Genomic DNA, 15905 nt, shown 5'->3' with positions numbered 1-15905 from the left:
ATAGTCATGATGAATTTAAAAATGCTGTAAATGAGGTGCAAAATAAACTAGAGGCAGTGACAGCAATGATTGAAGAGGCAGAGGGGAGAATAAGTGAAATAGAAGATAAAATTAGGGGAAAAAAGGAAGCTGAGAGGGATAAAAAAATTCTAGAACACGAGGGGAGAATTAGAGAACTAAGTGATTCAATGAAATGTAATAATACCCATATCATAGGAGTTCCAGAAGAAGAAGAGAGAGAGAAAGGGGCAGAAGGCATGCTTGAACAAATCATACCTGAGAACTTCCCCAATTTGGGGAAGGAAATAGATTTTGAAATCCAGGAGGCACAGAGAACTCCCTTCAGATTTAATAGGAATTGATCTTCTGCAGGACATATAATAGTGAAACTTGAAAAATACGAAGATAGAGAATTCTGAAAGCCGCTAGGGACAAACAGTTCTTAACCTACAAGGGTAGACACATAAGGGTAGTAGCAGACCTATCTAGTGAAACTTGGCAGGCCAGAAGGAAGTGGCAGGAAATATTCAATGTGGTGATTAGGAAAAATATGCAGCCAAGAATCCTTTATCCAGCAAGGCTGTCATTTATAATAGGAGAGAGGAAAGTTTTCCCAGACAAACAAAAACTGTAGCAGTTCATCACCACAAAACCAGCCTTACAAGAGATCCTAAGGGGGAATTCTGTGAGTGGAATGTTATATGGCAGAGAACAAAAAGAACCAGAGACATCACTACAAGCGTGAAACCTGCACATAACACAATAACTCTAAATCTATATCCTTATATTTGCATTTATTATTGATCCAATGGGATATATCAGTGGTTCACAACCAAGGGACATTTGGTAACATCAGGGGACCTTTTTGGGTGTCAGGGCTACTACTGGATGTAATGGATAGAGGCTATGAATGCAGCTACATATCATACAATGCTGAAGGCAATCTCCCACAAAAGAGAGTTATCAAGCCTAAAATGTCAATGGTGCCAAAACAATACCATACATTGTGAATATTACATTATTGTGTTTTTCATATATTTTGAAAATAAGAGAATTGTTAGAAATACATATTTGAAATGTCTTCTCTAGTATATGCACCTTTTAATTTTCTTTCTTTTTTTTTTTAGTTTTTCTTTAAATTCCAGTTAGGTAATAACAGTGTAATATTAGTTTCAGGTGTAAAGTGATTCAGCACTTCCATATATAACACTTGGTGTCCATCACAACAAATGTGCTCCTTAATCCCTATTGCCTATTTCACCCATCCCCCCCGTCCACCTCCACTCTGGTAACCACCAGTTTGTTCCCTGTAGTTAAAAGGTTTTCTTGGTGGGGCGCCTGGGTGGCTCAGTCAGTTAAGCATCCGACTTCAGCTTAGGTCATGATCTCATGGTTTGTGAGTTTGAGCCCTGCATTGGGCTCTGTGCTGACACCTCAGAGCTTGGAGCCTGCTTCAGATTCTCTGTCTCCCTCTCTCTCTCCCCTCCCCTGCTCATGCTCTATCTCTCTCTGTCTCAAAAATAAATAAAACATTAAAAGGTTTTCTTGGTTTTCCTCTCTCTCCTGGCAAGTACTCATAAGCATTGGACACTAGGAGGTAAACTGATACTTCACATCAGGAAATATTCAAAAAATTAATAACCATATGAAAAAATGTTCTACATTATGAACAATCAGGGAAATATAAGTTAAGCCACAGTGAGGATTATAATTTACCTAACAAAATTGCTAAAATTAAAAAGTCTTGACAATACCAAAGTCTGGTAAGGATGTAGAACAACTAGACCTCTTCACATTGCCTGTGGAAGTGTAAATAGGTACAACCACATTGGAGTCCTCTAGTAGTTTCTAAAAGACATGCCTACTCTATTACCCAGTAATTCCACTCCAAGGTATGTATCCAAGAGAAATGAGTGGTTATGTCCATAAGAAATATACAAGAATGACTATAGCAGCGTTGGAAATAATACATAAGCCCCATTAATAAGTGTTATTTTCCTAAGTGTCTAAGCTACAAATGTATGAAGTAATCAATGAATGAAGTAATCAATTCAGAGGTGACAACAATAAAGTATTTTTGGACACTATTGACCAAGCTGTTTACTGAAATATTAGCATGATTAGGCAAAATAGTTGGTTGTACAGGCCATTAGTTGACTTCATAAACACAGGCAGTCCAATGTGAGAAAGAAGAAATTAGTCAGCTGTTGTTTAACAAGGAAGAGATCAAGTAAACGATAGCAAATTGCTTTCCTTTTAACCAGGAAGTATTCTGGCACAATGCAGTACCAATAGAGCTCACAAATCCAAGAGGAACTAATTATAGAGAAAAATTAAAAAGGTATCAGAGAGATGTGACTCTGAGGAATCAGCTATTTCTAATTAAATTGGTACTCTTCACCTTTATTCAGATGATAGGATTAAAGAAAGCTTTATGTGGCCATCAAAGTTTTATGAAGAGTTTTACATAATAAAGTGAAATGTAATACAATGAATTTTATCTCTTATGTTTCTAAATTCTTCTTACTTTGGACTTTCAAAAAATCAAACATTACATTTTAAAGAGACACACAGTTTGTATATCTGTGTCTATTCATGGGAACATGGTTATATCACTCAGTTGGTAATGGTTCTTTCTGTCTCTTTTTTATGGGGAAAATCTACACACTAAAGAGAGATACTGAATAATCTAGCTTGCCAAATGATGGCATTTAGTTCCCGAGGGAATTCATTTATAAGATGCAAGGTTTTCCCAGGGTCATTAATTGACATATTCCTCATTTGGTCTTCTGCAGTTTCAAAATAAAAGGGAGTTCTCCTTCATTAAAACGGGGACATAAAAAAAGAACATGGAAGGAAGTGGGGGCAAGTGAAAAACTCCAGAGCCTCAGTGACTTTCAGTCACAACTCCCAAAGCAATAAAAAGGTATGCATAAGAAACGTTAAAGATATCTCTACGTATGCATTTTATTAAAGTTATTTATTTAAAAAATTTTGCAATTTCAAATGGAGAACATGTTTAATAAGAATATTTGTGATCAATCAAGAAATATAGAAAAATATAATCAGGTATATAATTATAGCACCCAATGCAAAGCCCTGAAACACTTTGATGCGTATGACCTCAAGCTATATTTTACTGAAATTACACTCCCTTTTTCACATATTCAACCATTATATATATATTTTCTTAAACATTTCGTATTTGACCTTGGCTTATTTTTATATAGGGTTCTTGAAATTTTCTGTATTGACTTACAAGAATTTGATATTAATGAAATAGAAACATTTGCCTATTTTTCTCCAGTTCAGCTTTTGCGTCTTAGAATTTTGCTTATGTTTTTTAAGTATGAGAGAGCTTATTCATTTCACTTAACTAACTTCTGTGGTTTCTATTGTTCATGATCCCAAGCCAATATTATAAAATACAACAAAGCATATAATTCACTTCTATATTTCTCTATATCCTTTATTGCTTGAACTATTATTTAAGTATTTAAAATATTTGGATTCGTTTTTATTTAAGACATTTTATTGAATTCATTTTTATGTAGCTCACCAGCCTATTTATTCCCAAGTTATTCCACCTTTATCCTAAACAGCATATTTTTAATATATGATTCTTTTACTAAAGTCTCAGGTTTTTCACATCCTTTTATTTATTCTATCTATTCTTAAGAAGGTAAAGTATCATTCCATTACTTTAGCTTTATAATGTATTTAAATGTCAATAGATATGTCTCCCTTATCGTTCTGCTTTTCAAGAATTTTCCTAGGAATTCTTAGAGGACATATTAGAAGGGCTGAAGGGAAAAGACTGCAGAAGACATCTTCCCATCTTTCTTGGTAAAGTTGTTTTGTCAAAAGGGGGTATGTGATTTAGAATGTGTTTGCAACCATGGCTGTCTGTAATAGATTGCCGAATCCATAAAATCAACCTTAGTGCTGCTGCACCTCTGAATGTTTTAGGTAGTAGATGATAAACCAGCATAGCCTATCACCATCACAAGCAGCAAGTTATTTACACATTTTTCAAGTTCCTTTAGAGCTATATTAAGATAAATGATTTTCTGATTTGAAGTCCTTAGCTAAATACCAACTACATTTTAGGGAGCATTTATCCAGGGCTATAATCTAATTCAACTTTATTTTATTTTATAGAACTTGCCTTATAAAAATTAGAATCTGCATTAAGTCTATAAGCTAATATACCGGAAGTAAGCAAGCACTTCTGATACTTTAGTGCATCCATGTTTCTGTGAGATTTGTATGAAATTTGTATATAGGTGCATAATGTTCCACAACGTGCTACAATAATCTATTCAAAATATAATGACATTTTAAAATTTAATAATATATCTAATACATTTTTCTATAAGACCACATATAGATTTCCATTTTTTTAAGTTTATTATTTATTTTTGAGAGAGAGAGCATGCAAGCAGGGGAAGTGGCAGAGACAGAAGGAGACAGAGAATCTCAAGCAGACTCCACACCTGCAGTGAGGAGCCTGATGTAGGGCTCCAACTCACAAACCGTGTGATTGTGACCTGAGTCTAAATCAAGAGTCAGACACTTAACTGACTGAAGAACCTAGATTTCTATTTTAAGTCATGCCATTAATGATGGGTTTTGGAGGAGCTGTCCAATTTTAGGTTATTAAAGACAATAGGATAATGAACACTCAGCCATTTTTCTTTGGAAACTTAACACTAAAAATCACAGAACTGAAGGTTCTTTTTAAAAATGTGGCAAAACTTGGGGCGCCTGGGTGGCTCAGTTGGTTGGGCGTCCAACTTCGGCTCAGATCATGATCTCACAGTCCATGAGTTTGAGCCCAACATCGGGCTCTGGGCTGACATGACAGCTCAGAGCCTGGATCTTGCTTCAGATTCTGCGTCTCCTTCTGTCTGCCCCTCCCCTGCTTGTACTCTGTGTCTCGCATTGTCTCAAAAATAAATAAACATTTAAAAAAAAATTTTTTTTCAGCTGTTAGAGATTGATTTTTTTTATATATATATATGAAATTTATTGACAAATTGGTTTCCATTCAACACCCAGTGCTCATCCCAAAAGGTGCCCTCCTCAATACCCATCACCCACCCTCCCCTCCCTCCCACCCCCCATCAACCCTCAGTTTGTTCTCAGTTTTTAACAGTCTCTTAAAAAATTTTTTTAAAGAATAAAAATGTGACAAAACTCAAATAAAAAATTTAGTACCAAATTTCTCCAAAAGAATATCATGCCAAAATACAAAAAGTGGTATAAAGGAATTCTTAAACTCCCATTCTTTTGTTACTTTTACTTGCATTTCTTTAATTATCAATAAGGTTGAACACTTTTGTGTTTAAAGATATTTATAGTTCTACTTCTATGAATTGCCAATCCAGATGATTTCTCCACTTTTCCACTCTTTCTTAACCTTTCCTTATGAATCAGAGCTAACAGCTCTTTGCCACATTTGTAGAAAATATATTCTCATCTCTTATTGTATGTTCACTTTTTTATTTTCACTCTCGGAAAGTCAGCTCTGATTCTAGTTTTTGCATCCTATCTAAACTTCATTGATTCTAGTTATTGTATCCTATCTAAAATGTTTTATCAGCTCCATGATGTTAAAATATTTACCTGTGTTTGCTTTTCATTTCATAGAAGTTATATTTTTAGGGAAATAAATCTTTAACATCTCTGAAATTTATTTTCAAATGAAAAATCAGTCTGGGAATCTGATCTCCAATCCCAGATTGCAAATTCGTTGCCTCATCAGCATTTGCTGAATATTTTCCTTACTTATCCCAAAATCTATTTCTGTTATATATTACAGTTACATATGAGTTTATATGTGGGTCTGAACAAGCCTTTCTGTTGTATTTTGCTTTTTCTTCCTGTGTTGGGTCCTCATTCTTTGAAATGCTGTAATTCTATAATTTGCACAGTAAGTAGTGCATGAAAGCAAACACCACAATCTCACATGGCAAAATCACATGTTAAAAATGCAAGATTTCATAGGAAAACTTAATAAGTAAAAATCTGGCAAGGTTCCTCCCTCTTTCATTTCATGGAGAAGCGGACAGAGGCTGGGTCACTGTTGCATACACCCTTGTAATGGGGCCTAGGAAGGTGATCTCACCTGCTCCCTACTCTGTGTTTTAATCAGGCAAACCTGAGAACAAACTCAGGAGAAAAGATTAAAATGTCAAACCTCAGAAGGTAAGCAATACGAATTTTAAGTTAGCTTTTCAGGAGAATATTATAAAGCCAACTGCTGGCATTTATTGATAGTGTGGAATTCTGACATCAGGAAGAGCTTCTTTTTCTAAAGAAGGGCCATCAGCACCAGTTAACTTCTTACAGTACAACCCTCCTGGCTTACCATTGAATAATTCTGTTTGCCTCTCCAGAAATGTCTTTTACTATATTGTTTGTTGCTGTCATCATCAAGTAGAGCTTTTCTACTATTTTCAGTTTCATTGGCTTAATTTTAGGTTTTTGAGCCAACATCAAACTCAATTATATAGCTCAAAGTAGTCCCTGACATATGATAGTATAAATCCTCTAGCTGTGTTCTTCAAAATTGCCTTGGCTTGGGGTGCCTGGGTGGCTCCGTCAGTTAAGTGTCTGACTTCAGCTCAGATCATGATCTCACCATCTGTGAGTTCAAGCCCCGCATTGGGCTCTGTGCTGACAGCTCAGAGCCTGGAGCCTGCTTCGGATTCTGTGTCTCCCTCTGTCTCTTACCCTCCCCCATTCATACTCTGTCTCTCTCTGTCTCAAAAGTAAATAAACATTAAAAAAAAATTTAAAAATTGCCTTGGCTCATCTTGGCCTTTTGCATTTCAATATACATTTCAGAATAAACTTGTGGATTTCCAAAACTCACCTTGGATTGACATAGGGACTATGTTGAATATACACATGAATTTAAAGATAATTGGCATAGGGGCACGTGGGTGGCTCAGTTGGTTAAGTATCTGACTCTGATTTCTGCTCAGGTCATGATCTCATGGTTTGTGAGTTCGAGCCCCACATCTGCTCTGTGCTGGCAGTGTGGAGCCTGCTCGGGATTCTTTCTGCCTCTCTCTCTGCCCCTCCCTTGCTTGCACTCTCTCTCTCTCTCTTGCTCTCAAAATAAATAAATATTAAATTTTTTTTAATTAAGAATCGGCATATTTACAATTCATGAACCTGATATATCTTTTTATTAATGGGTATTTTGTTGTCAACTAAAATTATGTTGTCTACCTATCTCTTCAATATTGTTAATTAGAGTTTTCTAATACTGACCCATTTTTTAATTCCAACAAAAAATAGTAGTTGGAATGAGAGTTAACAAAATACCAAGATTTGTAGGGAAGTGTCTGTGTAAATTTGTACAACCCTCTGTTGAGAATTTGACATTATTAGATTAGTTGAAAATGACCTAGTAATTCTACTTCTAGTTATTTAATCTTGAAAAAGTCTTTCACATGTAAATAAACATATAGATATACATTAATTGCACCATTTTTAAAAACTTAAGTGTAGTTGACACACAATATTACATTAGTTTCAGGTGTGCAACATAGTGATTCCACAAATCTATACGTTATGCTAAGCTCACCTCAAGTGTAGCTACCATCTGTCACCATGCAACCTTATTACAATCCCATTGACTATATTCCCTGTGCTGACCTTTTATTACCCTTGACTTATTCACTACATGACTGGGATCCTGTGCCTCCCACTCCCTTTCACCCATTTTGCTCCTCCTCCCATCCCTTCCCTTGGCAACCATCAGCATGTTCTTTTATATGTGGAATCTAAAAACAAAACAAATGAAGAAACAAAAAGTAGAATCAGACCTATAAATACAAACTGAGAACAGACTGATGGTTGTACCATTTAATAATAGTAATTCCTCAGTAAAAATAAAATTTTTATTCACAAAATGTTGTTATGATAGGATATCATTTTTTCATTTTTTAAGCCACACACAAAACAGTAAGATGATAAGTGAACTTTACCTATGCCAGTAGCTTTTATTTTATTTAAAAATTGTGAAGCAAAATTATAAAATACAAATATTTGTTAATTCTGAATAATAGTATGAATATCTTAATTATGTTTTTCTTATACTATCCAAATTCTTAAAACATTTCAAAATATTTAAATTATCAAAATATTTAAAACTAATTGTGTCTTTTTCTATGAATGAGGTCTCAGTCAGATACAAATTCTTTTGTGGGTTTTTTTTTTCCCCACTTTTTTTCATTTTTTTCAGATGTCACATTTTTCTCAAGCCTCAAAAAAATTGTTCTGCTACTACTATCTTTTTGTAGATACCTATCATATATCTGCCTCCATACCTTGCTTCAAAAATTATGGCTGGCATTATTCATGTTTACATGGATGTCATCTAGAACCACATAGATGTATTCCCTACAGATCCCCTTTTGCTTATCAGAGCTCTACAATTATACCATCCATATATAAATGATATGGGTGTTATACTAAATCTGTTAGGACATTTAGCCACTTGACAGAGAAAATAAATTAAGTGAGGCAGTGCGAAGCCAGCAGCAAGCATCCATTTGTGCCATATCTGAGCACTGTACCTTCCAATCTACTCAATTCATAGGCCCAGAGGTAAAGTCAGAGTGCTTTGGAGAAGACCCACATATCTGAGCCTTTCTTCCACCTTACAGAAAAAAGAAGGTGAGAAGCCATCTCCATGTGGCCAACCATAGACTCAAATGTCTAAAACTCCTAGGGTTTATACTGCTGCTGCTCATCTGACTTTCAGCAACAGCTTGTGAACTGACTCTTAGATTCTCAATGTTCTATATTCCATCTACTTAATTTCATTGTTTTTAGTCCTGCCTCTCAGTTAGAAAACAGCTGGACTCTCCTTCACTGATATGCCCCTTACTATTATGCATTGTGGAAATAGATTTTGAGATGGATGCATCCTCTTCTTTTCCCATGGAGACCAACAAATCTATACCAAATATTCTAAAAAGGAGGCAAAGAATCTCTAAATTCTCTCACCAACTCAGATACTCACTTTTCTTAAGATCAGTGCAGATATGAGTTACGTATTGCTGGCTTCAATTTTCTTCAAACATTTTGGTTTATGGCAGAAACTCCTCATAACCATTGCTAAGAAATTATATTTATTCTTTTAAAAAAATTTGGATTCAGTATTGTTCAACACTTGATTTTTTTTGCACATTTCAGTAGATGATGGGAAGCAAAGTTAAGTGAATATGTATTACATCTCTCAATTTTAACTCATAGACTTTAATTCACTTTGTTTTTGCTTTTAGGTACCATATGCCAACAACCAAACAAATGGAGAAACAAAATCATTCCATGGTGTCTGAGTTTATTTTGCTGGGCCTCACAGAGTTTCGTGAGTTACAGCTTTGCTTATTTTTGTTTTTTTCCATTATCTATGTAGTCACTGTGTTAGGTAACCTCATGATTATCTTTGTAGTAAAACTGGACCCTCAATTACACTCTCCCATGTACTTCCTGCTGGCCAACCTCTCCTTTATTGATATGTCCCTGGCCTCCTTTGCTACTCCTAAAATGATCTGTAACCTAATTAGTGAATATAAGGCTATCTCCTATAAAGGCTGCATGGCCCAGATGTTCTTCCTTCACCTTTTAGGTGGAAGTGAGATGATGTTGCTTGTAGCCATGGCAATTGATAGATTCATTTCTATTTGCAAACCTCTCCATTACAAAAATATCATGAACCATCATGTTTGCATTGGACTTGCACTTTTTTCCTGGACCACTGGTTTTGTACACACTATGAGCCAAATGGTGTTCACAGTGACTTTACCATTCTGTGGTCCCAATGTTGTGGATAGTTTTTTTTGTGATCTGCCTCGGGTCATCAGACTTGCCTGCACTGACACTTACATCCTGGAGCTATTGGTCATTGCATTCAGTGGACTACTCGCTTTGTTCTGTTTCACCGTTCTGTTCATCTCCTATAGCATCATTCTAATTACTGTCCGGCGTCGCTTCTCCACCAGGTCTTCCAAGGCTTTGTCCACTCTCTCAGCCCACATTACAGTGGTGGTGCTGTTCTTTGGACCTTGCATCTTTATCTACATATGGCCATTCAGCAAGATCTCCATAGATAAGATCCTTTCTGTGTTTTACACCATTTTTACTCCCCTTTTAAATCCAATCATCTACACATTCAGGAATAAAGACATGAGAAAAGCAATAAGAAAAATAAAGAAGAAGCATGTGAGTCCCAGATCGACCTTTTAACTGAAACATTACAATCATGAAAGACATCATGGTCATTGTTGCCACCACCATCATCTGAAGACACTGAGGTATACGATTTTGTATGAAATATAAGCCACATCTTGAGAACTGGCAATCCTTCCCTACACAACATATATATGCAATAAAACATCCTGAATTATGTATCCAAACACAAACCTTTCCAATATAATCCCATTCATGTATGTTGTAATTTTCAGGTTTTTGAAAACTAAATGAGATTCGAAATAACTATTTATTGAGTTTTAACCACAGATGAGGCACTTAGCATGTATTTTCTCTTCACTTCACAATGATGAAAATAGGGCATATTATTATTCTCAGTGGAAAACTCAGCATTATAAAATTTAATGATTGCCACAGAAATTCCAAGTACTAGACCAAAAATCAGATCCAAACTCTAACTTCAAAATCTATGCTTTTATAATAGATTTTTATCTAAATTTTAATAACTTTCATAAATGTATTTCTTGTCCCCTCCTTCACATGTTCTCAATAAATAACTCCAACAAGGGCAAAAAAAAAATTTCCCATTGATCTGAAAATAAAAAGTCACCAGCCATTTCAGTGCCTCATACCTCTGATTTAATAGAAAAGCATATTAAGTTATCTGAAAACAGTGATCCCAATAATCAAGGTGTTAATCAACCCTAAGATTAATATTCCTCAAAAGGGTAGGGAAGATAACGTATGAGACTCAAGTGATTCTCTGTGGTGTCTCATAATATTTTCATTTCAAGTAATAAAAGTAAATGAAAATGTTTTCCACATTGACTGCATCAATTTACATTCCCATCAACAGTGCACAAAGATAACATTCTATGGTGACAGTGACTACACTTATCCTGATGAACATTGAGTACTGTATAAAACTGCTGAATCAATTTATTGTACACATGAAACTAATATAATATTGCACATTCATTATATTTAAAGTAAATGAGTATATTTTAAGTAAAATAAATGAGAATGACATAACCCAATAAAATTTTAAATTTGATACACTCCACCAAGTTAAGTATCATCATCATCAGACTTATTAGATGAAGAGAAAAGAAGAAAGCAATTGGCAGTAAAAGAAGACAGCCGTGGATGACTGAGTCTCATGACCCATTAGTAATAAAATGATGATTGTAGAAATTAAGAATATTTTCCTCCTGAATTATGTATTAGGGTAACTGTGTGTTTATAAAGAAATTTCAAATTCCTTTTTTTCCTTTATTTTTCCTCACCAAGAAGATGCTGGTGATTAACTTTATCATTTAGTCTCTAGGCTATGGAATATTCCTATGGGATTATGACTAAACTAGGGGAAATCCCAAACAACACTGAGATGGATATAGGAAGCTATGAGAAGTTCTAGCTTGCCATTTGGAGTAAAAGGGGAGAATGTCTTAATTTGTATGCAGGACAAATGAATCTTTCAGCTGAAGCAATTATTTTCTATTGGAAATTTAAATACAGGTGGAGTGGTGTGCATGGAGTCTAAGCAACAAAATGGGAAGATGATTCAGAATATTTCTCTGGTGACTCTCTGCCCCATATTAGCTTTTCTATAGTCCTCTCTCTTTAGTACATAGCCACAAGCCTGAAAATTACTTTTCCTGAACTCCCTTGCAAACTTATTTCTATCAGGTTCTATCAGTGGAAGACACTAACATGATGTTGGAAGGCAAGAAAAAAGCAGAAGCTTTACATTCTTCTGCTTTGGGCTCTGGCAGCAGCAATATCAGGCAACCATGGACTCCAGGAATACTTTGTGGGGCTCAGCAGCATCAGTAAGGTTGAAGGGTCCAAGACCCCTAAAGCTTCACCAAGTGCAAGTGCATATTCTTACTCAGTAATGGGATAGAGGTTCCAACATCAGTAATGGCAGCACCCTCCCAGCAGCGTTTAGGGATTCTGGGTAATGTCTCTTCCTCTTTTGCTCATCCAGCTTTCAAGGTGGTAGTTGTTGTTTACACTTACCCACAGTAATATCATTTTCTCCTTTCTGCTCCTCATTTCTGAGCTGTGAAATTTTCATTTTCAACTTTCTACTGAGCTGTTCCCTGGGTATCTCAAAGACATCTCAAGCCTAAAATGTAAACACCAAATTAATTACCTACCTTCCCAAAGCTGCTATTTTTCCTGCACTCCCTATGTGAAGTAATAAGATCACGTTCAGCTTAATGATTCAATCTAGAAGCAAATATTTACATCCTATTACATATAATTTGGTGCACTTAATGGTGTCACACATTCTTCTGAGGTTCTGTTGACTTTTCCACATTTTCTTTTTTACTATCTGTTCTTGAGATTGCATAATTGCTATAGATATATCTTCAACTTCACTGCTTCTTTCTTTGACTGCTCCTATCTATGGGTCATCTCTCTAGTGATTTCTGCATTTGAGTTATTGTACTCTGCAACTCCAGAATCCCCATTAAAAAAATTTCTATATCTTTTTTGATACCCTCTACTTGATGAGATATTGTCATACCTCCCGCTACTTCTTTAGACATGCTTTCCTTTAGTTCTCAGAATGTATTTATAATAGCTACTTTAAATTTTTTTTTCTGAGAGATGCAACATCTGGGTCCCTGCAAAAGCATTTTTCTATTGATCTTTTATTTCACATATGGGGCATAATTGTGTTTTTCTTCACATGTCTCATCAGTTTTGCTTAAAATTGGACATTTTTTTATAATGTATCTTAGCAACTCTGGTTGCCGATCCCTCTCGTCTCCAATGTTGATGTTCTTGAAATTGTCTGATTGGTTGGGTGTCTAGTTCCTTGGCTGAAGGAACCCTGAAGTTTATTGCCCTTGCAGTGTGTTGCCTCTGATGATCCTGCTCAGGTTTTGTCCTTGTTTTTAACCTTGCAGCTTGGTTACCTTTAGGACATCATAAGCTACTTATTGGTCTGGTTTTGCTTAAGTCTCCTAGGCCAGGTAGAATGTTATCCTTTGCTAGTAGTCATGAGTGTGGCTTAGAGGCTGCTCTCACAGTTCAAAGAGATTATATTTTGCCCCACATTTAGTCAGGGACTAATAGCTGAATGCTCCCTCTCCAGTGTTTCCTGAGAGGTGCACAGACTTGGGCACTCACACCGTCTTCCAGATTAACAGGAATTTGTGTGATTTTTTTAAAAGCTTGGCTTCCTAGGAGTTGCCATTGGTATGGTGTTGCTTATTTTTCATACAATATTGGGTTAGAGGTCGTGCTCAACCTTCTTGTTTCACTGAAGCTTCCACCCTTTGTTAATAGATCTGTGTGTGGCTTACAGAATGTTTTCATTTCTGCTCCATACCTTTGTCTGAGTTCTCCTAAGTGGATGCAGCCATTGCATGTACACAGCCTCCTTTATCCCCACAGGTTGATTGTGATCCCAGTAGAGTTTCTCTTGTGTCTCTCACTTTGCTTCTATCCTTTAAACTTCTGTGTGCCATACAATGTGATTTGTTGATATCTATATAGTGATGCTATGAGGGCCTTCTTAATTGCTCTTCACCAAGAGCTCCATTGTTTCTGACACTGAATTTTAAATGGAACTCTCCAAGCTCCATTCCACATAAAGCCATGCCTCCTCAGGTAGAGTTATGGAGCTCTTCATATTTATAGTATGCCTGTCCTTCTGTGCAGAACCTGAGTACCACTGCATAGGAGTTGAGGTCAGAGGCGGCAGCCTATTTCTCCCAGTGACATCCCTGCTGTATGAGTGGGCACTAGGGGAGCAAAGATCCTGTTCATCTCAACTTGCCCCTCTGCCATGAACTTCCACTCGAACTAAGTTGGAGGATAGGGATGCTGAGGGGGATCCCTAGTGTTCTTAGCCTGCCCTGTCTGGAGTAGAGTTGTGGTTGTTGTTGGTTATTAGTAGTAGTAGTAGTAATTACTATGATAAGAACACTTGACATGAGAAGCACCCTCGTGACACATTTTTAAGTGCATGATATAGTATTGTTATCCAGAGGTATACTGTTACCAGAAGATCTCCTGAAATAATTAATCTTACACAACTGAAACTAAATACCCATTGAACAGCAACTCCCCATTTACTTCCTGTCCAAACTCTAGCAACCACCATTCTCTGTTTCATTGAGTTTGACTGCTTTGAATACCTTATGTAAGTGGAACCTCTGCCCTGTAAGTAGGTGTGGAATGGGGAAAGATAGCCTCTTCATTTCCTTGGTGCTCATCTAGAATAGAATTTCTTCAACACTTAAGTCCATACCCTTCCAAGGTAAAACCTGAGACCACAACCCTAGACTGGAAGCTGTGCAAAAAGGAAGAATTCCTATCTTCCTGACCATACGTTCCTAGAGCAGAGTATCCACAGTAGAGTAGAAAAGGGTTTCTAGAATATGGAGCTGGGGGGGCAGGGAAAGGAGACATGGGATACAGTGTGGCTTAAATGCTAGACTCACTGTTCTTAAAATTTAGTATATTTTCTTAAATGATCATTTCTCTATTTTCTCTATGCCCTAGGACAATTTCTGGAGACTCCACATTATTTATTGTTCTCTGTAAGTTTCACTAGCAAAGTGTTTGTTTTCTTGCAGAGAGAGTCTACCAGCTTCTCTCCTTTTGTTAGAGAGAGAGTCCAACATTTTGCCAGTCCAAATGTCCCTACCTCATTTGATTCTTATGTAGAAAATCTACAGACAATGTTATGGAACACACTACTTACCCTGTTCAATCTGTCATCAATCATGTACACTCTGTCACCAAAGTTTCATAATTCTACCTGACAACTTAATCAATACTTCTCCATCACCCTCCAAGGCCTTATGTCAAACTTTCATCATTTTATACCTATAGTATTAAAATAACACATTAATGGCCTCACAGTGCTACTATCATCACTCTGTGAAAACTCACTTCTCTTCAGTCTCTATTTTACCATTTCAATAGATCCTCGTGAACTACAGAATATATTCAAAACTACTTTGATTGATTTTAAGGCCCTTAAAAGTTCTTATGCTAACCCAACTTTCTGTCCTCATCAAAAATTCCCCCCTATTCATGACCCAAGCTATCATATACTTCAAACATACTTGCTATTTTCTGTTCACGTAATATGTCAGAATAGTCTATGGTTCCATATCTCCCTACATATGATTATCTCTGCTAGACTGTTCTTCTTGCTTCTTTGTGCAGACAGTCAATACCTATCATTAAAGGCATAGTTGCCTCTTTGGGGATAGGTACCTCTTTTAGGAGAAATTTGCAAATTCCATAAAACAACGTGTGATTTATTGCATGCATATCATCACACTTAGCAATGGATTATTTGGAATCAGTATTGAATAATAAGATTCTGCGATCCTTGAGGACAGACAGGTTTCTGACATACAGTATGGACCCAGGAAAGTTGGAGACTTGCTGAATTCAATATCTATTTCAAGGCCTCATTTTAGTCACTTGAGAACTAGTTGCATATACAGAGTTTCCTTTTTTCTTAGAGCAATAATCTATACTATAAATATTTATGCTTCTAAATAACAAATTTGAAGTTAGAATACCTATATTTTGTCCCCAGAATTTTCTTTAGAAGGAATCAAATGACACTATATTCAACACTAGAGAGTTGAAGGATATAAGAGAACAAAAAGCAAATTCACTCAATAAATCAA

The 15905-nt window shown here is 36.1% G+C and overlaps 1 protein-coding gene across 1 annotated transcript; it reads left to right on the top strand.

The window, feature by feature from the left end:
• The first annotated feature begins 9312 nt into the window (after window positions 1-9312).
• On the top strand, window positions 9313-10269 carry LOC115517169 (olfactory receptor 4K13-like). Its single transcript, XM_030320288.1, has one exon. It carries the CDS (start codon window positions 9313-9315, stop codon window positions 10267-10269), a length of 957 nt encoding a protein of 318 aa, XP_030176148.1.
• The last annotated feature ends 5636 nt before the right edge of the window (window positions 10270-15905 follow it).

The sequence above is a fragment of the Lynx canadensis genome, chromosome B3 (assembly GCF_007474595.2).
Source record: "Lynx canadensis isolate LIC74 chromosome B3, mLynCan4.pri.v2, whole genome shotgun sequence".
Taxonomy (NCBI): domain Eukaryota; kingdom Metazoa; phylum Chordata; class Mammalia; order Carnivora; family Felidae; genus Lynx; species Lynx canadensis.
The sequence above is the reverse complement of the archived record's forward strand: the minus strand, read 5'-3'. Positions and strand labels throughout refer to the sequence as shown.